At 52.8% G+C, this 24,122-nt stretch overlaps 1 protein-coding gene across 1 annotated transcript; it reads right to left on the bottom strand.

The window, feature by feature from the left end:
* Window positions 1–584: 584 nt before the first annotated feature.
* On the bottom strand, window positions 585–19,226 carry LOC129704193 (collagen alpha-1(XVII) chain-like). The gene is made up of 16 exons (XM_055647135.1): window positions 19,181–19,226; window positions 15,266–15,331; window positions 14,845–14,901; window positions 14,205–14,249; window positions 13,287–13,385; window positions 12,814–12,933; window positions 12,216–12,263; window positions 11,092–11,127; window positions 10,123–10,170; window positions 7,824–7,967; window positions 5,130–5,297; window positions 4,846–4,914; window positions 3,286–3,366; window positions 2,304–2,369; window positions 1,502–1,654; window positions 585–854 (listed from the first exon to the last, which is right to left on the bottom strand). The coding sequence occupies exons 2-16, from the start codon at window positions 15,318–15,320 to the stop codon at window positions 670–672; spliced, it is 1,374 nt and encodes a 457-aa protein (XP_055503110.1). The 5' UTR covers window positions 15,321–15,331; window positions 19,181–19,226; the 3' UTR covers window positions 585–669.
* Between the last annotated feature and the right edge of the window lie 4,896 nt (window positions 19,227–24,122).

Here is a 24,122-nt window from a genome sequence, read left to right as displayed (position 1 = left end):
TACGGGCTAATAACGGGAAAAAACCTTATACTCAAATTCTGGATAAACGCTCCTATACCAACAATAAAAATGTGGATTTCAAATATGTTCGAAACATTACACCTGGAAGATATGAGACTCCTCCTCGCAGGCAAAGCAGACCACTTCCAAATGACGTGGTCTGCAGTTATGGACTTACTACAAGTATAAGGTGCAACAGTAATTTAAAAAAATAAATGGTGCCAGGGTCTGGTAACGGGGGATGAAAAATATGGTTGGTATATCCCTTTTTGCGTAGTTTTTTTTATAATAGAGCGACTGTTTCTCTTTCTTTCTCTCTTTTCTAGGGTCTATTTCTTAACTTTCTTCTCTAACTCTCTTTCTAATGGAGCTTTGTTTCTTTCTCGCACTATCACGACTCTTTCTCACTTTCCTTACTTCCTTTATTTCTTTCTTAAAGCTCAAAAAATGAAGGGGTACAACAAATGTAATAAGATATATGTGGTGTGTATTACTGTCACTTATTGTACTTGTACTAAATAAATAAAGAAAAGAAAAAAGAAAAAAAAAGAAAAGGGAAAGAGGAAAAGCAGAGGCAAAGACAGAGAGTGGAGAGGGGAGCGTAGCAGAGTGGCGAGAGAAGGGTCACAATTCTGGCAGCATAGACCTCTGCCGCACATAAGTTGGGCATTACAGAGGGGAATGTTCAAATTGGAGCCTTCTCCGTTGTTCCCGCTGCTCCCCGGACAGAGCGGGCGTACCCGCCGGCCTCAGCCCCCCCCAACAATTCTTACCGCGTGACTGGGCTGTGATGTCGGCCCCCGACCTAGTGGCCAACAGCTGTTCCTTCTTCAGACTTTCGTCCACCTCCGAACCTGCAAGACACACGCTGGCATCAAACCCCTGGAAGCTGTGCCAGAGCTGCCTATGACTGGACCCAACATTTTGAAAAAACTCTAAGGGCGGCACAGTGATGCGATCTCACTGAAACTCGAGGCTTTGAGGAGAATGATAGGATGGGATCTGGAGAACGGGAGACACAGGTCCACAATCAGGGTCACCTATTTCAGACAAAGATCAGGAATATCCCCCCATCCAGGATCGAAAGCCTCTGGAATTCACTTGCGAGAGAGTGGCGCATGCCACATGCCACATGCCACATGCTACATGCCACATGCCACATGCCACATGCCACATCTCCAAGGCTGTGAGCGATATTGTGTGGGTTTGGGGAGAATGGGGTGGGGAAGTGGGGATGAGGGTGGGATGGGATGAATGATGTCCATGTGAATGATGGGGCAGGATGGAGAGGCCGAGTGGTCACCTCCTGTGCTCCACTGACTTACGGATTGACGCATGCATCCCCAAATGTCTGCCAACTCTTCCTTGTTCACACTGCCTGTGGTTCCAGGGTAACGTCGTCTCGGCTCCAGCCCCTGCCCTTCGCCTCCCCCTCCACTGCCCCTGCCGCCCCCCATCTCCCTCCATGTCCCTCCCGCTCCACCCCTGTCTCCCCCGTTACCGGAGAAGCCGCTGGACACGGTGGTGAAGAGCTTGCCGCTGTCCTTGGCCATGATGAGGAGCTGGGCCTCACGGGTGGACGGAGCCTTCTCCTTGTCCAGAAGCACAAAGCGGTAATCCTTGTCCAGCATCCCGTCTGTGCCCAGGGCCATTGCTGGGGGCAGAAGGATACGGCGACTCACTGTCTTGTTCATGCTGGGGGAGGGGTGGGGATGGTGGGGGAGGGGTAGGGGAGAGGGGTGCGCGGGTGACGAGGGTGGGGGAGGGATGCAGGTGATGAGGGTGGTGGGGGAGGGGGTGGGGGGTGATGAGGGAGGGGTGGGGGCGAGGGGTGAGGATGGGGTGCGGGTGGTGAGGGAGGGGTGGGGGTTGTGGGGGGGCGGGGCTGGTGTTGGTCGGGGAGGGGTGGGGGGGAGGGGTGGGGGGGTGGGGGGGAGGGGTGGGGGGAGAAGTGGGGGGTGAGGGGCGAGGAAGTGGAGGAAGGGGTGGGGGTGGTGAGGAAGGGGGGGGGTTGGGGGGGGGGGGGGATGGGGGGGGGGGGGGGGGGGGGAGGGGGGGGGGGGGTGGGGGGGGGTGGGGGGGGGAGGGGGGGGGTGAGGGGTGCGGGTGGTGGGGGAGGGGTGGGGGGGAGGGGGTTGGGGGGGTTGGTGGGGGGGATGGGTGGTGGGGGGAGGTGGGGGGGGGATGGGTGGTGGGGGGAGGGGTGGGTGGGGGGAGGGGGTTGGGGGGGGAGGGTTGGGGTTGGTGGGGGGGGTGGATGGGTGTGTGGGGAGGGTGGGGACGTTGATGAGGCGGTCACTGACCTGTGGAGCTGTTGCCGCTGGTGCCCACGGTCGAGTTTGACACCTGGTTCTTCTGTACGCCCAGAACTAAGACAGGGCAGGGGGGGGGCAACAGGAAGAATGGCAGCAGTCAGTGACAGGAATTCACAGCAGCTCATTTACCGACTCTACCTGAGCTACAGTCCCTGAAGGCGTGACTACCTTTGATTGGACTTTACTGCCTTTATCTTGCACTAAACATCATTCACGTTATTCTCTATATAATATATCTGTACGCTGTGGATGGCTCGATTGTAACCATGTATTGTCTTTCCACTGACTGGGTAGCACGCAACAAAAGCTTTTCACTGTGACAAATGACAACAAACAAAACTGAACTCAAACAACTCAACTCCTTGACGGTGTGTCTCTACGTGGGGTACAGTCCCTGAAGGTGTGACTCTACCCAGCGTACCTACAGAGGTTGTGACTCCCTGTGGTATTTTTCCTGAGGTTTTCTACAGAATCACCAAACTATTCAGACATTAAATTACAAATATCTATGTTACAAATAACACTACCCTCTCCAACACCACCCGGGTGTGGACATTTCCCCGGTGAAGGGGCAAGCATCTGGCTCGGGCAAAACCCTCTTCCGCCTGGCGCCGTGATGGCCAGCTTGGCCAGGCCTAGAAGCAACTCAACCAGGCCATCTCCAGCCATGCCAACTCCCTTGATCCCATCACCAATCCTTCAGACTCGTACAGCAGAGCCACTCCACCCCCTACGGACCCTAGGTGGAGTGGAAGCTCTCCTTGCCCGCCGGATCCTGGCTACGGCACACTCTACTGGTCCCTGAGTGGGGCACAGCGGGTTGGAGGGTGTCACTGCCACATGGCACCTGTTGGGTCTGTACCCCCCCTGTCAGCAAGGTCCGACCGTCCGGCAGTCAGGCACAGTGCCCGGTTACCAGTTAAACCCGCTGGTTTGCGGGCGATGGGGAGGGTAGCTGGCCAGTACTCACCCTGGGTGTGTGTGCCCACTGTCTGTGCCATTCCAGCAAGCGGGTTGGAGTTGGCCACAAGGTTGTTCGGTAGCCCTTGCACTGTGGGAGAGAGAGGGAGACAGAGGCGGGGTCAGTCAGGGTGACAACTCTCTCCCCACCCCGTGCACATGTAGAATACAGAACAGCACAGCACAAGAACACAAGAGGATAAACTAATATATCCTCTGCCTCCACATAATTCATATCCCCCCATTCCCTACATATCCATGCGCCTATCTAAAAGCCTCTTAAACATCACTATTATACCTGCCTCCACCACCACCCCTGGCAGTGCATTCCTGGCCCCCACCATCCTCCGTATATAAAACATGACTCGCTCATCTCCTTTAAACTTTGCCCCTCTCACTTTGAAGCTATGACCTCTGGTGCTGGACATTTCCACCCTGGGAAAAAAGATTCTGACTGCCTACCCTATCCGCACCTCTCATAATGTTGTACCTCGATCAGGTCTGTCCAATGTCAGCCAACGGCCAAGGCAATAAATGGATTGCACTCTGACGTCATGAACTTTGGGGGAACCTGCCTGGCAAGAAGTGCATGCAATGCAATGTAATGCAATGCAATGTAATGCAACGGTGGGAGACTGTGGCCACAACTGACTGATGGGGAGAGGACAGGGTGGACAGATTGGTAAGTCTGCAGAGGACACCAAACCTTGTGAAGTCGTGGGCAGTGAGGAAGGCTGCCAAAGTACGCAGCGGGATTTTGAGCAGCTGTGGAAATGGTGGATAAATGGCAGGTGGAGGTGAATCTAGGTGTTGCACTTTGGAAGGTTCAATATAAGAGGGACAGTTTTCTCTGAGTTGTCTATGAGTAAAATGCCACAATTCCTCAGCTGCCCTGCCCTTTGATCATCAGGGATCCACTTGGACCTTGGCTTTCAGTGTTTTCAATTTAATTTTAAGAGATTCAGCCTGGATACAGGCCTGTCAGCCCACCAAGTCCATGCCGCCCATCGATCTAGTTCTATGTTATCCCACTTTCTCATCCACTCCCTACACAATCTTTACAAAAGCCAATTAACCTACAAACCCACACATCCATAGAATGTGGGAGGAAACTGGAGCACCCAGAAGGTCTAGGACCAAAGGGCACAGCCTTGGAATAAAAGGATGTACCTTTAGAAAGGAAATGAGGAGGAATTTCTTTAATCAGAGGGTAGTGAATCTGTGGAATTCATCCCCTTAGACAGCTGTGAATGCCAATTCGTTGGGTATTCATTGGGAAGAAGGGTCCCGGCCCAAAACATCGTCTGTGCATTTATGCTGCCTGACTTACTGAGTTCCTCCTGAACTTTGTGTTTTGCTCAAGATTCTAGCATTTGCATTTCCTTGTGTCTCCCTGATTATATGCTAAATAACCCCAAACTTCGTTGGATCGCGCACCCTGACCCCTGCAGCCTGCCCCCTTTATTTAACCCTCCCTGCGCCGGGCGCAGTTGCCGCCCTGCTCGGAGCCGGACGCGGACTGTGCGCGGGTGCACCCGGGTTGTGGCTCGGTGTTCCGGCAGCGACTGACCGGTTACGGTGGTCATCCCCACGCTTGCTGCCGACGGGCTCGCTGCTTTGTTCTTGTGGACGTTGTGAGCTGCGGATGGAGAGAGGGGAGTCAGTGAGATTGAAACACAGCCCCTGAATTCCGCGCGCACCCACGGCTGAGAGACATCCTCTGGGAGACGGTCTCTCCGTCCCGGCACGGGGAGTGGGGAGCAGCGACGGGACACGGGGAACTGGGTGTGCTCGATTGTAATCATGTATTGTCTTTCCGCTGACCGGATAGCACACCAGCCACAGATAACTCACCAGTCACAGATGTGGATCCAGTTGTGTTGTACATCTGCATGCCCGTGGTGGCCAGGTTGTTGCGATACTCGCGCAGTCCCACGCTGGAGCTGCCTGGCGGCACTGTGGATGTCCAGTTATAGGTGGGCAGGGCAGAGTCCACGAGAGCGGTGTCGTATCGGCCTGACACTGGCGGGGAGCAGAGGGAGAGGGGTTACTAGTGCTGACGTGAAGGCAGAGGGAGGAGTAGCACCAGAGGGGCAGGAGGAGGAGGAGGAGAATGCAGGCAGGAGGAGGCTATTCAGCCCATCAAGGCTGTCGTGTCATGCTCCCTGAGGTCGTGGAATGTTCCCTGAGGTTGATGGTCCTCCCTGAGGCTGAGAGACGCTCCCTGGGGTTGAGGGACGCTCCCTGGGGTTGAGGGATGCTCCCTGGGGTTGAGGGTGCATGGATGAACTACAAAAATTGTTCATCCCAGTTTGGCAAAAGAATAAATCAGGGAAGGTAGTACATCCATGGATAACAAGGGAAATCAGGGATAGTATCAAAGCGAAGGATGATGCGTACAAATTAGCCAGAAAAAGCAGCATACCGGAGGACTGGGAGAAATTCAAAGACCAGCAGAGGAGGACAAAGGGCTTAATTAGGAAAGGAAAAATAGATTATGAAAGAAAACTGGCAGGGAACATAAAAACTGACTGCAAAAGTTTTTATAGATATGTGAAAAGAAAGAGATTAGTTAAAACAAATGTAGGTCCCTTGCAGTCAGAAACAGGTGAGTTGATCATGAGGAACAAGGATATGGCGGACCAATTGAATAACTACTTTGGTTCCGTCTTCACTAAGGAAGACATAAATAATTTTCCGGAAATAGCAGGAGATAAAGGAGTTGGAGGAATTGAGTGAAATCCAGGTTAGCCGGGAAGTGGTGTTGGGTAAATTGAATGGATTAAAGGCCGATAAATCCCCAGGGCCAGATAGGCTGCATCCCAGAGTACTTAAGGAAGTAGCTCCAGAAATAGTGGATGCATTAGTAATAATCTTTCAAAACTCTTTAGATTCTGGAGTAGTTCCTGAAGATTGGCGGGTAGCAAACGTAACCCCACTTTTTAAGAAGGGAGGGAGAGAGAAAATGGGGAATTACAGACCAGTTAGTCTAACATCGGTAGTGGGGAAACTGCTAGAGTCAGTTATTAAAGATGGGGATAGCAGCACATTTGGAAAGTGGTGAAATCATTGGACAAAGTCAGCATGGATTTACGAAAGGTAAATCATGTCTGACGAATCTTATAGAATTTTTCGAGGATGTAACTAGTAGCGTGGATAGGGGGGAACCAGTGGATGTGGTGTGTCTGGACTTCCAGAAGGCTTTCGACAAGGTCCCACATAAGAGATTAGTATACAAACTTAAAGCACAAGGCATTGGGGGTTCAGTATTGATGTGGATAGAGAACTGGCTGGTAAACAGGAAGCAAAGAGTAGGAGTAAACGGGTCCTTTTCACAATGGCAGGCAGTGACTAGTGGGGTACCGCAAGGCTCAGTGCTGGGACCCCAGCTATTTACAATATATATTAATGATCTGGATGAGGGAATTGAAGGCAATATCTCCAAGTTTGCGGATGACACTAAGCTGGGGGGCAGTGTTAGCTGTGAGGAGGATGCTAGGAGACTGCAAGGTGACTTGGATAGGCTGGGTGAGTGGGCAAATGTTTGGCAGATGCAGTATAATGTGGATAAATGTGAGGTTATCCATTTTTGTGGCAAAAACGGGAAAGCAGACTATTATCTAAATGGTGGCCGATTGGGAAAGGGGGAGATGCAGCGAGACCTGGGCGTCATGGTACACCAGTCATTGAAGGTAGGCATGCAGGTGCAGCAGGCAGTAAAGAAAGCGAATGGTATGTTAGCTTTCATTGGAAAAGGATTTGAGTATAGGAGCAGGGAGGTTCTACTGCAGTTGTACAGGGTCTTGGTGAGACCACACCTGGAGTATTGCGTACAGTTTTGGTCTCCAAATCTGAGGAAGGACATTATTGCCATAGAGGGAGTGCAGAGACGGTTCACCAGACTGATTCCTGGGATGTCAGGACTGTCTTATGAGAAAGACTGGATAGACTTGGTTTATACTCTCTAGAATTTAGAAGATTGAGAGGGGATCTTATAGAAACTTACAAAATTCTTAAGGGGTTGGACAGGCTAGATGCAGGAAGATTGTTCCCGATGTTAGGGAAGTCCAGGACAAGAGGTCACAGCTTAAGGATAAGGGGGGGAAATCCTTTAAAACCGAGATGAGAAGAACTTTTTTCACACAGAGAGTGGTGAATCTCTGGAACTCTCTGCCACAGAGGGTAGTTGAGGCCAGTTCATTGGCTATATTTAAGAGGGAGTTAGATGTGGCCCTTGTGGCTAAGGGGATCAGGGGGTATGGAGAGAAGGCAGGTACGGGATACTGAGTTGGATGATCAGCCATGATCATATTGAATGGCGGTGCAGGCTCGAAGGGCCGAATGGCCTACTCCTGCACCTAATTTCTATGTTTCTATGAGAGACGCTCCCTGGTTGGGGGATGCTTCATGAGGTTGGGGGATGCTCCTTGGTTGGGGGCTGCTCCCTGAGGTTGAGAGACGCTCCCTGGGGTTGAGAGACGCTCGCTGAGGTTGAGAGATGCTCCCTGGTTGAAGGATGCTCCCTGAGGTTGGGGGACGCTCACTTACCTGACTGGGAGTTTGCAGTCACCATCTTCGTCTCCACCACGGCCTTCTTGGGGTAGGGCAGGGTGCTGGGAGCCGAGCGCGGAGGGCTGGTGCTGGCGGAGCGGCTCCCCTTCAGCAACCGCTTCACGTCCTCCAGCTCTGTCCCTGAGCAAAGCAGAGCAGGGGAAGGAGAATCAATGCAGGTAGACAGCGGCGAAGAAGGTGCACAGTACGCTTGCCGTCATCGGTCGGGCCATTGAGTTTAAGAGTCAGGAAGTCTCGTTGTAGCTTTATAGGACTTTGAACTTGAATTATATGCAACCTTCCATGCCGTTCTGGTTGCCCCTTTAGAGAAAGGCTTTGGCGAGGGTGCAGAGCAAAGTCACCAGAATGATGCCCAGATTAAGAGGCATTAGCTACAGGGATAGGTTGGACAGACAGATTGTTTTCTCTGGAATGCCTGTGGTTACAGGAAGACCTAGTAGAAGTGTACACAATTGTGAGAGGCATGGATAGGGTAGATAGTCAGAACCATTTTGCCCGGGTGAAAATGTCAAAGCCCTGTCTCACTGTACGAGACAATTCAAGAGTTCTCCCGCGTATTCCCCTGATTCGAACTCAGAGAATGTCCGTAGCGGGTTCGTGGATGTCTCGTAGCGGCTCGTACGCGTAAAAAGTAACATTTTTTTTCATCACGAGTATTTTTTTTTACTCGTGGACATTTTTTTTGTTGGGATGATAAAACGTCACGAGTTTACCGCATGTCCCGAGCACTTACCGTTAGCATTACGAGCCGCTACGAGACAGCCACGAACTCCTACGGATCGGGGGAATACTCGGGAGAACTCTTGATTTACCTCATACAGTGGGAGGGCGTAGCTTTAAGGTGAGAGGGGCAAAGTTTAAAGGAGATGTGAGAGGCAAGATTCACATACAGAGGGTGGTGGGTGGGTGCCTGGAACTTGCCGCCAGGGGTGGTGGTGGAGGTAGATACGAAAGTGGTGTTTAAGAGACTTTTGGATAGGTACACATACCCAGAGGAAACAAAAAAACATTGCTCAACCAGTGTCCATTCAGTGTGCATTAAAAATAAATAGAAATAAAAATACATGTATCATGAACAAATTTAACACTCTACTAAACATTCAACAGGCGTTCCGATTGGCAGCGGCACAACAGTGGCTCTGCTGCAGTGTGTCCAGGTTGGTGGTTGGTGCGCGATACTTTGGCAGGGGGCAAAGTCCATTTAGCAGTCTTATAGCCTGTGGGAAGAAGCCGAGGAGCATCCTGCTGGTTTTGCAGCTAATGCTCCTGTACCTCTTCCCAGATGGCAGGATGGAGAAAATGTCATGCGATGGGTGGTAGGGGTCTTTGATGATGGAGATGGCTCTGCTGATACATCTCTTCCTGTACATCTTGGGGGATACAATTGGGAGGTACAATTGAGGGATATGCATCACGTTCAGGCAGAGGAGATTAGTTTAACTTGGCATCATGCTGGGCACCGACATTGTGGGCTGAAGGGCCTGTTCATGTTCAGATACAGGGGAATCATTGAGTGTAACACCAGAGGTGTGGAAGCCAGAGATGGTGTGAACATCGGGATCTGAGGACACCTCTATGTCCACTGGGTCCACAGGACGAAGAGGCCACTGTGCTCCCATCACCCAGAGGGGAACATCTTCCCCAGGATCGCACCTGCCACGGGACTTCACCTCACAATGCAACCCCTCTCCCAACATCCCGTCCAACCTGCTTGAACAGCTCCTTCACACTTCCCTTTCATCCATCTTTCCGATCCCTTCACTCACCCTCCCGCCTTCCCCCTTCCCAGTGCTCTTCCCCACTACCCCCCTCTCCTCTACTTTCCCTCTCTCCTGCACTCTCCCCCTCCCTGCACACTCCTCCACTCTCCCCCTTACTCTCCCATCCCTTCACTCTCGTCCACTCTCCCCACTGCATTCTCCCCCTCCCTGCACTCTCCTCCATTCTCCCCTCATTCTCATTCTCACTCTCTGTAGCTCTCTCGCCACCCTCCGTCTCCTATGTCTGTGGTCAATCAGAGAAGTCTCCCCCCCCCCCCCCCCCAGTCGGGGGGGGGTCATTGCCTCTCCCCACGGGTCAGTCGGGGGTCATTGCCTCTCCCCAGGGGTCAGTCGGGGGTCATCGCCCCTTCCCGGGGGTCAGTCGGGGTCATTGCCCCTCCCCAGGGGTCAGTCGGGGTCATCGCCCCTTCCCGGGGGTCAGTCGGGGTCATTGCCCCTCCCCATGGGTCAGTCGGGCGGGCAGGCAGGCAGTGAGGTGTCAGTTGGTCACTTACAGCGTCCATTGGGTGAAGCGCTCTGCAGCCGGGCTCGGATCGCACTCTCTGCAACACAAAGGCTCCCATCAGACGGCGACTCAGGACGGAGGGGGGTGTCGGGGGAAGACCCCCGGCCCAGTCGAGAGACCCCCCCTCGTCCCGCCCCCGAACAGTGCAACGCGGAACCCCGCAGCGCGCTGGGTCAAGACCGATCGGTGCGCACACCACGGTTGGTGGGACACCCTCAGACCAGGGCAGGGCGCTGACAGTCTGTGCTGGAGGGGGGGGGGGTGGGGGCGGGGGAGTCACCAGACAACCGGGGGTCAGGGATGGGGTCACCAGACAGCCGGGGGCCAGGGTCGAAGGGCTGGGGGTCTGTGGGATGGCAGAGGGGAAAGGCAGAGTGCAGAACCCCAGGGCCAGCACGATCCCACGACAGTATCCAAGAGGGCTCCCATTGCTCCTTCACCAGCCAGTCCCTGCAACACCCTCCCACCTGCCTCCATCCAGTCGGAAGCAGCACTCCCCTGCACTGGAAGAGTGCTGTCTGTATCAAGAGAAAATTATATTTAGCTCTTAGGGCTGAACAATCGAGGGATATTGGGGAAAAAGCAGAAACGGGGTACTGATTTTAGATGACTAGCCATGATCATATTGAATGGCGGTGCTGGCTCAAAGGGCCGAACGGCCTATTCCTGCACCTCTTTTCTATGACATACACGGGGGTGTCTGCAGTGATGGCATGTGCTGGGCTTCAAGCCGACAGGCGAGGGAATTGACCAGATGTCAGTGGAGGGGGGGGGGGGGTGGGGGGGGGGGGGGGGGGGGGGGGGGGGGGGGGGGGGGGGGTTGGGACCGGCCCGGGGACACCAGCGATGCAACCTCGCAGTCTCAAGCCCTCGCTGCGGTCAACTGCACCGCGCCCTGCGGGCATTCAGCACTGAGCGATAAGCTTGGCAAGGCCATTCCCTGATGGTGATACTGTACCTCGACCCTGACTCCTCCCTCTCGTGTTTGAGCTGCCTGAGAAAATAAAACCAACAAGACATTGTTGGTCAGTATCCAAAATAAACCTCATTATGCAGTGCTACAGATGCACTCCCTATATACCATCCCATCACACACTGCCCCCGCGGGGTCAGACAGAGGGAAGCTGGGGGTACATTTCGTGACAGGGTGTAAATTTCGCAACCCCCAGGGGGCAAATGTGTTGATTCTGGATTTGTACATGTTTTTTCTCATTGACTGACTGTGTTTGCTTCTGGTATACTGGTATCTGTTCATCATTAGCCTCAAACCCTAACATTGTAATGTCTATCTGCCTCAGAAGGGGACGGTGGGGAGGCCAATTCTCTGGTATCAAACAAAAATATTGTAATCAGACTTAGATAGATACAATCTTAAAGATCACCCATTTGTCTAAAACAACTATTCTTAAAGACATATCAGGAGGCATTCCAACTCCCCATCCCCCCAAGCCCAGCGGTCACGGAAACAGGGGCCCGTGGACAGCGCTGATCTCTGAACCATGATCACACACTCCTGGGGACATGAATGGCACTGGCTTGAATGGGAATGGTGCTGGCTATCGTCAAGGGTCAGACACAGAGTGAAGCTCCCTCTACACCATCCCATCACACACTCCTGGGACATGGACAGCACATTGGATGTAGAGTACATCTCTGCACGAGTGACAGGGTGTGTGCTGAGAGATGTTTCCCCCAGTGGGGGGGGGGGGGGGGGGGGGGGGGGGGGGGGATACATGGAACTAGAGGCATTGTTTCAGGGCGAGGAGTTACCCCTTCACAGATGGAGAGATCCCCACTCTCAGAGGTGCTGAACCTTTGGGATTCTCCCCGTGCCCGTAGTGTTGTGGTGGGGTCGCTGATGGGAGTTGGGGCTGAGGTTCGATGTATGGGGCTGAAGAGAGTGGGGAGCAGGCATCAACTCCAGGGCCAGTGCCCGGTGGCCAGCCTTGCTGAGGCCCCTACCACTGGAGCGGGCGGGGGTCTCTCCCAGGGCCGCTGGCACGAGCCCCGTGTGGGAGGGTGGGCTGAGGGGGAGGTCAGTCTCAGGTGGTACGGATAACATTGAGGCCTAGACGTCCTTACTGAATTCTTTCCGGGAAAGTTCAGGCGAAGAATTCCCACTGGAGCTCCCTGTAAAAAAACATTCCGTTCAGTAAAGTGTTCATAGTCTTGGAGCTACTCCCAACCCTCCAACCTCTCTGCCTCTTCCCTTTCTCTACATCTCTACCTCACTCTCTCATTCTCTTTTTCACTCTCTCTCCCTCTCTCTCTCTCTCTCTCCTCTCTCTCTCACTCACTTTCCACACTCTCCCTCCCCATCGCCCCATCCCTTTCTCTGTATCTTCTCTCTCCCTCCCATCCACTACCTCTCCTTCTGCTCTCACTATCTCTCTCTCTCCCCATCTCTCTCTCCCCCATCCTGCTCGCCATCACTCTCTTCCCATCTCTCTCTCTCCCCATCACTCTCTCTCCCCATCATTCCCTCTCCCCATCTCCCCCTTTTCCTCTCTCTCCCTCACCCCCATCTCTCTCTCCCAGTCTCTCCTTGCCCCCCATTCCTCTCTGATTCAAGATGATCACTCCATCTCCTTCTCTCCCTCTTCCTCTCTCATGCTCCCTGCCTCAGTCCCCACCCCTGCCCTTTATCCCTCCCCTCGTCTCCCTCCAACCCTTGACATACCCTCGTATCCGGCATTCCGGCCAACAGTAGTTTTCCGTTCCAGCGTGGTGTCCGGTGAGATAGAGTATGATGAGCTGGGGAATCGAGTCTTGGAATATCCGCCGTTGGAGCCGCGTCCAGCTGTGGGAATGCCGGGTCTGGGTCAGTGCGGATCCCCACAACCCACCCCCCCCCCCCCCCCCCCGTCCAGTTGGTCTGGGTCTCTCCTGCTCCCACCCCTCTCCGTTCTCCCCCCTCTCCCGGTCTCTCCCCCTCTCCCGTCCCCCCCTCCTCCTGCTCCTGTTCCCTCCCCTGTCACGCGCCCCCCCCCCTCCCCCCCCCAAACCCGCTCTCTCCTCTCTCCCGCTCTCACCCTCTCTCCCCTCTCCTGCTCTATTCCCTCTCGCTCGCCCTCTTCTTCACTTTATCCTCTCTCTCTCTCTCACTCTCCCCTCCTCTCTAACTTCCCTCACCCGCAGGCCCAGTGTACTCACTTGCGATGAGGTAGCTATTGGACGATCCGATGATATCTGCCCCGTATCCCATTGAGTGGCCAGTTCTCCGGGATGAGGAACTGGAAGAGTAGCCGGCTCCTGTGGGAATCACACGGAGGATGTCAGTGATCGGGGGGGGGGGGGGCAGTCCTCTCCCAACCTGTGAGCTGCCGCCGGAACGACTGCTAGAGAATTTCCATCTATCCGGAGATACCAGGAGGAGGAAGGATCGACCACATATTTCCCAGGCAGGGCGGTGAGGACACGGCATTTCAGGAAAGATGTGGAGGTTTCCGAGAGGATGCAGCAGGGATTTTCTGGAATGGTTCTGGGCATGAGGGACCTCAGTTGTGTGGAAGGACTGGAGACTGTGAAACTGATCTCCTGGGAAGAGAGGAGGGGTCATGGAGAGGGCTTTGAGGATGTGGACAGGTGGGAATTGGGTAAGAATCAGGCAAGGAAATAATTCGCAGGGAAGCAGCGGAGAATGTCACTGGGTGGAACAATCCACGGAGAGCCAGGATAGACCTGATGGGCCAAATGGTCTCTTTCTCCACTGTAACAACCCCACCATTCTCTCTGTGACTGTTGCCCATGCAGACCCTGGCGGCTTCATTCACAGAGGAGTTGTGATCGCCCCAAACATCGGTGACCATGCCTTCTCCGAGCCTCTGACGGAAGAACGGTCAAACAGTTCCATAGTATGTAGCACTGTACCGCACGTCAACGGGCCCTTAGGCCCACAGTGGCCGCACCGAACACGACGTCAGGTGAACCTAATCCCCTCTGCCTGCGCATAACCCGTTACCGACTCCTGCCTGGTCGGACTGGTCTGATGGCTGGAGTTGATATTCCCCCAGTACTGAACCCCCACCCCCCTCCCCCCAGAACCCGAAGAAAGGCGTGGGGGTCACTCACGTGGTGGCAGCGAGGTCACTTTTGTGGTCACCTGCTCGGTAAAGACTGCAACAGAAGAGAAAACAGGAGATTTTATTACAAAGCGCATGGATTGCGGCAGACCTGCCCTACATCAATTGTCACAGAAAAAGACGCAAAGTGCTGGAGTAACTCAGCGGGTCAGGCAGCATCTCCGGAGAATGGGGTGTCAGGGATTAAGGGGGAGAAGGCAGGAGAATGGGGTTGAGACGGAAAGGTAGAACAACCTTGACTGAATGTGGTGTTAACTTGATGGGCCGAATGACCCAATTCTGCTCCTATCACATGAACTTATGGATGTGGATAGGAGACCTTTCAAGTCGGCACCCGATTTACTCCAGCGCTTTGTGACTTTTTTTGTAAACAAGCAGATACAGTTCCTTATATCAACATTTACCACAGAGCGTGAGTTTGATTGCTTGAAAATAACAGTATTGACAGGCCACTGACCCCACACCAACCATCGATCATCCATTAACACGAGTTCTATACACCCCATTCCCAACACTGCTGCCCATCCCTCTCACCCTCCCACCCCCCTCATTGTACCCCTTATTGCTCCCCCATCCCCTCTCTCATTCCCCCCACCCCTCATGCCCCCAGTCCCATGGCGTACACTCACCATTGTCGGAGAAGCCCCCTCTGTCCATTCTCCTGCCGCGCTCACTCTCGAAGATCCCTGCAGAGACGGAGATGGCCGGAGTTAGACCCAATCCCAGCACCCTCCACTCACACACCCTGGTGACTAGGGGGCACTCCGGACCCTGCCCTCTGGCCCATAATCAGGGCGACCCTCTGCTGACCCAGTCAGGGCCAACATTCATAGAGTGGGTCAGGGCTAACCTCTGCCCTCTGACCCAGAGTCAGGGCTAACCTCTGCCCTCTGACCCAGATCCTGGTCTGCCCCCTGACCCCAGCCTGGCCTAGCCAGCCCTCAGGTGAGTGATAGCTGCCAGTCGCTGTCCTGGGGTATTACAGATGGCCAGTCCAGCTTCTCCACCCCCCCCCCCCCCCCCCATCACCCCCCCCCCCCCATCACCTACCGGAATCCAAATGATCGCTGTGGGTCAGTTTGTGATAATTCCCAATGACCTCCATTTCGTTAGCAGCTGTGGGGAGAGAGAGAGAGAGAGAGAAAGAGCACATCAGCCACTGGTCAGGAACAGACAGGTCCCACTGACACCCAACCCCCGAGTCTCTGAGACGCGATACACAGGGAAGCAAGGTGACACTCCCTCAGTACCGCCCAGTCTGTCCACTTTCTCCCAATGCCTACACCCTGACAAGAGTCAAGAGTGTTTTATTGTCATGTGTCCCAGATAGAACAATGAAAGTCTTGCTTGCTGCAGCACAACAGAATATGTAAACATAATACACTGTAAACAATATAATAAACGCGAGAAAAAGTTCAGTGTGTATATATGCACATACTCGCACGTATACACACACACACACATATATATATCTATAGATAGACACACACACACAGGCGCGCATACCTACACACAAAAAAACAAACATTGGTTCATTATAGTGTAAAAACACACCTCCAGATTCAGGGACTGTTTCTTCCCAACCGAATCATCCTACCACAACCAGAGAGCAGTGCTGATGTACTGTCTACCACTTTGTCGACCCTCGAGCTATCCATGACAAGACTTTGCCGGCTTTACCTTGCACTAAACATTATTCCCTTATCATGTATCTACACACTGTAAATGGCTCGATTGTAATCATGCACTGTATATCTGTTGACCGGAGAGCACGCAACAAAAGCTTTTCATTGTACCTCGGTACTGTGGCAATCAATTAAAATGTAAACTATAAATATCTCTGCACCCTCGCCATGTTTCTGTACCAGAGCCGGCCATGGCTGTAAGTGGGTCAGTCAAGTGTATCAGTATTGGTTTATGCCACATGTACGTAGATACAGTGAACAGCTTTTGTCTGCGTGCTATATCCAGTCAAATGTTACGGTACACGAGTCCGATCAAGCTATGCACAGGTACAACAGGTAGCGCAAGGTGAAGAAACACCAGAGTGCAGAATATTGTGTTACGGCATTATAGCTTTACGGTTACATAGGAAAAAGTGCGAGGTAGGTTGAAAGATCGGGACTACGCCTAAACAAAGGGATAGCCCATTTAACCATGTGTGGTCAAGCCAAGGTCCCACTTAGTTTCCCCGCCGTTCACTCTGTCATAGAGCTGAACAGCAGGGTAACACGCCCTTTGTCCATGCATACATATTGGGCCAGTCCCATTTGCCTGCATTTGGTCCATGTCCCTCTAAACCCTTCATATATATATATATATATATATACATGTCTAAATGACGTTTAAAAGTCACTAGACCACATGACTCGTTGCTCCAGCTTTTTGTGTCTATCTTTGGTTTAAACCAGCATCTGTTCTTCCTTCCTATCCACGTCTATATCCTCCTCTGGCAGCGCATTCCAGATATGAACTATCCTCTGAGTGAAAAAAAGTTGCCCCTGAGGTCCCTCTTAAATCTTTCCCCTCTCACTTTAGGCCGATGCTCTCCGATTTTAGAATCCTCTACCCTGGTCAAAAGACTGTGAGTGTTCACAGGTTTGGTTGATGACTTTACTAATGCGTTTGGTGACTTTAGACCTTACACTTTAGAGACGCAGCTGGAAACAGGCCCTTCGGCCCACCGTGTCCGCGTCGACCAGCGATCACCCCGTACACTAGCGCTATCCTACACGTTGGGGACAATTGACAAAGCCGATTAGCCTACAAACATGTGCATCTTTGGAGTGGGAGGAAACCGGGGAACCCGGGGGAACGGGGAGAACGTGCAAACTCCACGCAGACAGCACCCGAGCTCAGGAGCGAATCCGGGTCTGGCGCTGTACTGTCAGGCAACAGCTCTGCCGCTGCGCCGTGCAAATTTGGCCCATCTACCAGTTTATGAATCTCTGCCGTGCTTTGTTACAAGCTGCGTTACATACGGCAAATCTACAACACCGAATTGGATCCGATCGGGATGAAGGGAAATGTCTCCAGTGAGACTGGGGTGGAGGGTGGCTGTGGTCCGGGGAGGGGAGGGGGAGAGGAGGGAAGGGGCGGGGGGTGTCTCAGAAGCACAGGCGGGGAGCGATGAGTGTCCGGGATTGGGACGGAGCTCGGCCCGGGTGGAAAGAGAGGGCTTCCCGTCTACACCTCTCACCCCCCTCACTCTCACCCCACCACCCTTCTCCTCACCCTCACTCCCTCCCGCCGTCACACTCACCTCCCCCTCCCCTATCGTTCTGGTTGAAGTGTCGCCCTCACTCCCAGGAGTGTGGTTGGACGCAGCCGGGGGCAACATTCATGCCCCCCCCCCCCCCCCCCCTCCTGCCCTCCACACCCTCCTCTTGTCCACCACACACTCCCCATCTCAGGAGACTCCGCAGTTTGATCGGGGACATGTGACCAGTCCCATGAGATCCAAAATCAAAACTGTTCTGCGTCTCCGGGTTAATAAACAGACTGGTGGCGGGTCCTGGCGGCTGCTGGGGTGGGGTGGCATCAGGATGGGGTGGGTGAGATCAGTTTGTTGGATAGGCTGGAGCTGAGGAGGGATATTGTGGGACCGGGATAGGATGCAAATACAAGGAACTGCGGATGCCGGAATCGTGAGAAAAACACAAAATGCTGGAGGAACTCAGCGAGTCAGGCAGAACATGGATAGGATGAGCCTTCGGGTCTGAAGAAGGGTCCCAACCTTGAGACGTCGCCTATCCATGTTCTCATATCTCTTTGACGATCCTCGGACTATCCTTGATCGGACTTTGCTGGCTTTACCTTGCACTAAACGTTGTTCCCTTATCGTCAACCTATCCATCTATCGTGTATCTATCTGGACTCCCCCAACATCGGGAACATGTTTCGGGAACATGTTTCCAGGCAGGAAACATGTTCCCGATGTTGGGGAGTCCAGAACCAGGGGCGGTAAGCGGTAAGCCATTTAGAACGGAGACGAGGAAACACTTTTTCACACAGAGAGTTGTGAGTCTGTGGAATTCTCTGCCTCAGAGGGCGGTAGAGGCGGGTTCTCAGGATGCTTTCATGAGAGAGCTAGATAGGGCTCTTAAAAACAGCCGAGTCAGGGGACATGGGGAGAAGGCAGGAACGTGGTACTGATTGGGGATGATCAGCCATGATCACGTTGAATGGTGGTGCTGGCTCGAAGGGCCGAATGGTCTACTCCTGCACCTATTGTCTATTCTCTGTAAATGGATCGATTGACTTTCTGCTGATTGGGTAGCTGGCAACAAAAAGCTTTTCACTGAAGCGCGGTACACATGACAATAAATTATGAACTAAAACTGAGATCATGCCTGACCCGCTGAGTTACTCCAGCACTTTGTGTCTTTCTTTGGGTGGGGTGGAGTTGGATAGTATGGAAACTCGAGGAACAGCGGATGCTGGAATCTTGAGAAAAACACAAAGTGCTGGAGGAACTCAGCGGGTCAGGCAGCACCGGTGAAGGACATGGAGTGACGACATTTCATGTCGGGACCATTCTTCAGACTGATGGAACTCATCTAAACATTCCCTCCTCAGATGCTGCCTGACCTGTTGACATCCTCCAACACTTTGTGTTCTGCTGGGAATTGGACAGGGTGGGATAGACACGGAACTGCAAATGCTGGTTTACATAAAAGACACATAGGGCTGGAGTAACTCAGCTGGTCAGGCAGCGTCTCTGGGGAACATGGATAGGTGAAGCTTCGGGTATGAGGCAAGGTCCCGACCTCAGACGTCGCCTGTCCAAGTTCTACCTGACCCGCTGAGTTACTCCAGCACTTTGTGTCTGTTTTTCTCTCTCGGTGGGATAGAGTTGGATGGGATGGAGTGGAACGGGAGAGGAATGGATAGGGGTGGCATCGGTTGGAATGGGATGCGCTCGGGTGTGTGATCCCGGGCTGGAGCCGTGGCCGGAGCACCTACCTGCCTGCCTGCCGCGGTGTGTCGATGTGCTGCCGCTCGCTGTTTGCTCCTAAGGTGCGGCGAGTGGGGTGTGAGCGCTGAGTGCCGGCGCAGGAATGCCGCTCCTTATTCACCCTCTCTCTCTCACAGGCTGCGCCGGCGATGTGGTGCGGGAGGCTCCTTTGTTGGGGTTAAGTCTGGCTCGCCCCGACTGACAGACCGCGCCCACACGTACAAAGTCTGCCCCGGGGCGGCAGTCGACAAACAGCCTCACCTGGCTCTCCCTCATTGCCCCGCCCGCGGGCCTGGCACCACCCTCAGAGTGGGAGGGGCGGTACTGAGGGAGCGCCGCACTTTCCAATTCACCAAACCCCCCATCTCCTCTCCTCTCTCAGTCCTGATGCAGGGTCTTGGCCTGAAATGTCCATTCCTTCGCCTCCATCGACGCTGCTCCAACCAGCGACTTCCTCCAGCAATCTTTTTATGCTCCAGATTGCATAGAAACGTAGAAAATAGGTGCAGGAGGAGGCCATTCGACCCTTCGAGCCAGCACCCGCCATTCATTATGATCATGGCTGATCGTCCCCTTTCAATAACCCGTGCCTGCCTTCTCCCCATATCCCTTGACTCCACTAGCTCCTAGAGCTCTATCTAATTCTCTCTTAAATCCATCCAGAGATTTGGCCTCCACTGCCCTCTGTAGCAGGGAATTCCATAAATTCACAACTCTCTGAGTGAAAAAGGTTTTTCTCACCTCAGTCTTAAATGACCTCCCCTTTATTCTAAGACTGTGGCTCCTGGTTCTGGACTCACCCAACATAGGGAACATTTTTCCTGCATCTAGCTTGTCCAGTCCATTTATAATTTTATAATTATCCATCTACAATGCACAAGGCAGGAGTGTGCCTGGACCAGCGCTGCTCCACCACCCTCACCATGTTAGTGATTAGTGCGGATGTCACGGGTTATGGGGAGAATGCAAGAGAATGGGGTTAAGGTGGAGAGTTAGATCAGCCATGATTGAATGGGGGAGTAGACTTGGCGGGCCGAATGGCCTAATTCTGCTCATAACCATATAACCATATAACAATTACAGCACGGAAACAGGCCATCTCGGCCCTTCTAGTCCGTGCCGAACACTTAGTCTCACCAAGTCCCATCTACCTGCACTCACACCATAACCCTCCATTCCTTTCCCGTCCATATACTTATCCAATTTATTTTTAAATGATATAATCGAACCTGCCTCCACCACTTCCACTGGAAGCTCATTCCACACAGCTACCACTCTCTGAGTAAAGAAGTTCCCCCTGAACTTTTGTCCCTTAATTCTCATATCACATATGAACTTATGAACTGGACAGACATCACCCAGGACAAGGTAGACACAAAATGCTGGAGTAACTCAGCGGGTCAGGCAGCTTCTCTGGATAGAAGGAATCCGTGACGTTTCAGGTCGAGACCATTCTTCAGACTCAACCCGAAACATCACCCATTCCTTCTCTGCAGAGATGTTGCCTGTCCCGCTGAGTTGTTCCAACATTATGTGTCTATCTCCGGTGCAAACCAGCATCTGCAGATCCTTCCTACACATCTCACCCAGGACCAAGCAGGACAATGCATATGCAGCACAGCAAGCCCTTTACGCCTCCTCCTTTCCCCACTCCTGCACATTCTTCTTCTTCTTGCCTATGGCGTGCCCAGCCTAACACAACATTGCATCTATTTGTTTGTGCACGTCGGGTTGATTGCATTAATCAAAACAGGGTGGACCACGTGAAGGTTGCAATCTCCCACCCCACCCCTGCACAGTGTCACCGTACAAGATGCATTGCTGTGCTTTACAGTGGCTATGCTGCATGCAGCATCTCCCAACCCCTACCTCAGCGCAGGACCACAGGAAGCTGTCACAACCTGCATCTTCCCTCCAAGTCACACTGCATTCTGACTTGGAAACCCATTGTTACTCCTTCACTGTCACTCAGTCTGAATTCAGGAACTCACTCCACAGCAGCACAGCAAGTGCACTTATAGAGTCACTTCTCCGTGGATTGTCACCTTGTCGTGGAGCTTGTGTGGTCCTGAGATCCTGCGAGCGATGCCGCCTGGAGCTATGCTCCTGGTAGGGGCATCCCGGCGGTAAGGTCGAGGGGGAGGATTCTGACAAAGAGCAATCCAACCAAGACATCAACGGTGGAACAGGCGGAGGAAGATGGCTGATCTTAGTGGAGTGTCACAACTGCTGGGAAAGCGATGAAGGCTGCAGCAGAAAAGGGTCCCCGGTCGTCTTGGACTCCATGCCACCGGATCCTGACCCAGATCTGTCAAGAACCGTGTGGTGGCTGTCTGTGCACCAGTCTCCCCACGTTAAACAAAGTCATGCACAGGCGTCCTCCAACCCTGGAGACACCCATGGTCAGCGATCACCGAGGTGGGCCTAAGAGAGAGTCATTGAGATGTACAGCACGGAAACAGGGCCTTTGGCCCAACTTGTCAATGCCAATTGAGTTGGCATACTGGGCTCGTCACATTACCCTGCATTTGGTCCATACCCCCTCTAAACCATTCCTATCCATATACCTGTCCAAATGTCTTTTAAAAGTCGTTATTGTATCCACTTCTATAGACTCTTCTGGCGGCCCATTCCAGATATGGACTACCCTCTCTAAATGAAGGAGTTGAGGTCCTTCTTAAATCTCTCTCCTCTCACCGTAACCCTATGTCCTCTAGTTTTCGATTCCTCTACCCTTGGGAAAAAGACTGTGAGCGTTCACTTTCCCCGTGCCCCTCACGATCTTGTACACCTCAATAAGGTCACCCCTCAGCCTCCCACACTCCAAAGAAAAAAGTCACAGTCTATCCAACCTCTCCCTGTAACTCAAACCCGCAAGCCCGGGCAACATCCCAGTGAATCTCATCCGCACCCTTTTCACTGGCACACACTCATTGCTGGAGTTCAAAAAGGAGGTTCACCAGCCTCTCCATGAGGGCAATTAGGGGTAGGCAATAGAGTGGATGGATGTTGGTTTATTATTGTCACGTGTAATGACGTACAGTGAGCAGCTTTTGTTTGCGTGCTGTCCAGTAAAATCACACTGTGCATGAGTGCAATCAAGCCGCACACAAGTACAAGAGGTGGTGCAAAGAGAAGAAATACCAGAGGGCAGAATATAGTGTTACAGCTTTACAGTGTTACAGTTACAGAGAAAAAGTCAAATATCTGCAATGAGGACAATCAAGACCACACCCTGGTTTATGGGTCCATTCAGTAATCTGATAAAAAGCGGGAAAGAAGCTGTTCTTGAATCTGGTGGTACGTGCTTTAAAGCTTTTTGTATCTTCTGCCCAACGAGAGATGGGAGCCATGGACAAGTGCAAGAGGCGGTGCAAAGAGAGAAGACCAGAGTGGAGAATACAGCATTATAGTGTGACAGTTACAGCTAGATAGCCTTTGCCAGTATTGCCCCCTGTCCACTAGGGAGGAGATGGGCCACGAGGCGTATTTCAACAGGCAGTAAGAATCGTCAGTGAGGAAACACAAGAACAGAAGATATCGAGCTGGTAGAGGCCACTCAGCCTCTTGAGCCTACCTCTATTGTTCAACAAGAACATGGCTGATCTAATCTTGATCTCATCATCACTTTCTCTTGACTCTATTATCATCTGCTTATCTTTATCTTAATTTCAATGACTACCTCTCAGGGGGAACTTTCCCTACGTCCCTGATGTTCATTAGATCGGGATTCAGATGGAGTGTGATCCCGACAAGACCGCACACAGAAGGCTGGACCCAGCCTTCGAACAACAATCCTGGGTTGAATCACCATTCAAGTATTGACAAAGATCACGCAGGCTTGCTGAATTCAGACGGGAGGGAGCAAATGTTAACCTTAAACAATTATTAGCAGCCACAGTCTGTCGGGGAAAGTCACCAGATGCAGTTAGGATTCGTCTGAAGCAATGAACAGTTGTGAAAGGGCAATAAGTGCTCAGGAATGAGACGAGAAACATTATTCGCCAACTCCCCACCAGCAGTCGCACTGACATAATATTCACCAAGTGGTCCATGGTATTGGCAGGGATCCGTGTGATTGGGGACTAGGGGTCAGTGTGAGTGGGGACAGGGGTCAGTGTGAGTGGGGACTGGAGTCAGTGTGAATGGGGACTGGCGTCAGTGTGAGTGGAGACTGGAGTCAGTGTGAGTGGGGACAGGGGTCAGTGTGAGTGGGGACTGGGGTCAGTGTGAATGGGGACTGGGGTCAGTGTGAGTTGGGACTGGAGTCAGTGTGAATGGGGACTGGAGTCAGTGTGAATGGGGACTGGAGTCAGTGTGAGTGGGGACAGGGGTCAGTGTGAGTGGGGACTGGAGTCAGTGTGAGTGGGGACAGGGGTCAGAGTGGGGGCAGGGGTCAGTGTGAGTGGGCTAAGGATCAGTGTGAGTGGACTAGGGGTCAATGTGAGTAGGGGAGGGGTAAGTGTGAGTGGGGATAGGGGTCAGAGTGGGGGCAGGGGTCAGAGTGGGGGCAGGGGTCAGTGTGAGTGGGGCCCATCAAGAGTACTCCGCCATTCAATCATGGCTGATCTATCTCTCCCTCCTGAGATGAGGATTCTCCTGCCTTCTCCCCATAACCTCTGCCACCGGAGTCAATGGTAGGAGGTCTGGTCTGTGTGATGGACTGGGCTACATCCACAACACCTTGCAATTTCTTGCCATCTTGAGCGGAAGATGTTCCCAAACCAAACTGTGATGCAAGTTGACAGAATGCTTTCTATGGCGCATCTGTAGATGTTTGTAAGAGTCACTGGAGACCTGCTGAGTTTCCTCAGTCCTCGCACAGGTAGTAGAGGCATTGGCGTGCCTTCATGATGGTGCTGAGGGAGATTCACTGTGTGTCTGACCCCGGGAGTGTGTGATGGGTCAGTGTGGATGGAGCTTCACTCTATGTTTAATACTCAGGCAATC

Source organism: Leucoraja erinacea, chromosome 15 (assembly GCF_028641065.1).
Source record: "Leucoraja erinacea ecotype New England chromosome 15, Leri_hhj_1, whole genome shotgun sequence".
Taxonomy (NCBI): domain Eukaryota; kingdom Metazoa; phylum Chordata; class Chondrichthyes; order Rajiformes; family Rajidae; genus Leucoraja; species Leucoraja erinaceus.
This window is presented reverse-complemented; position numbering and strand designations above follow the sequence as displayed.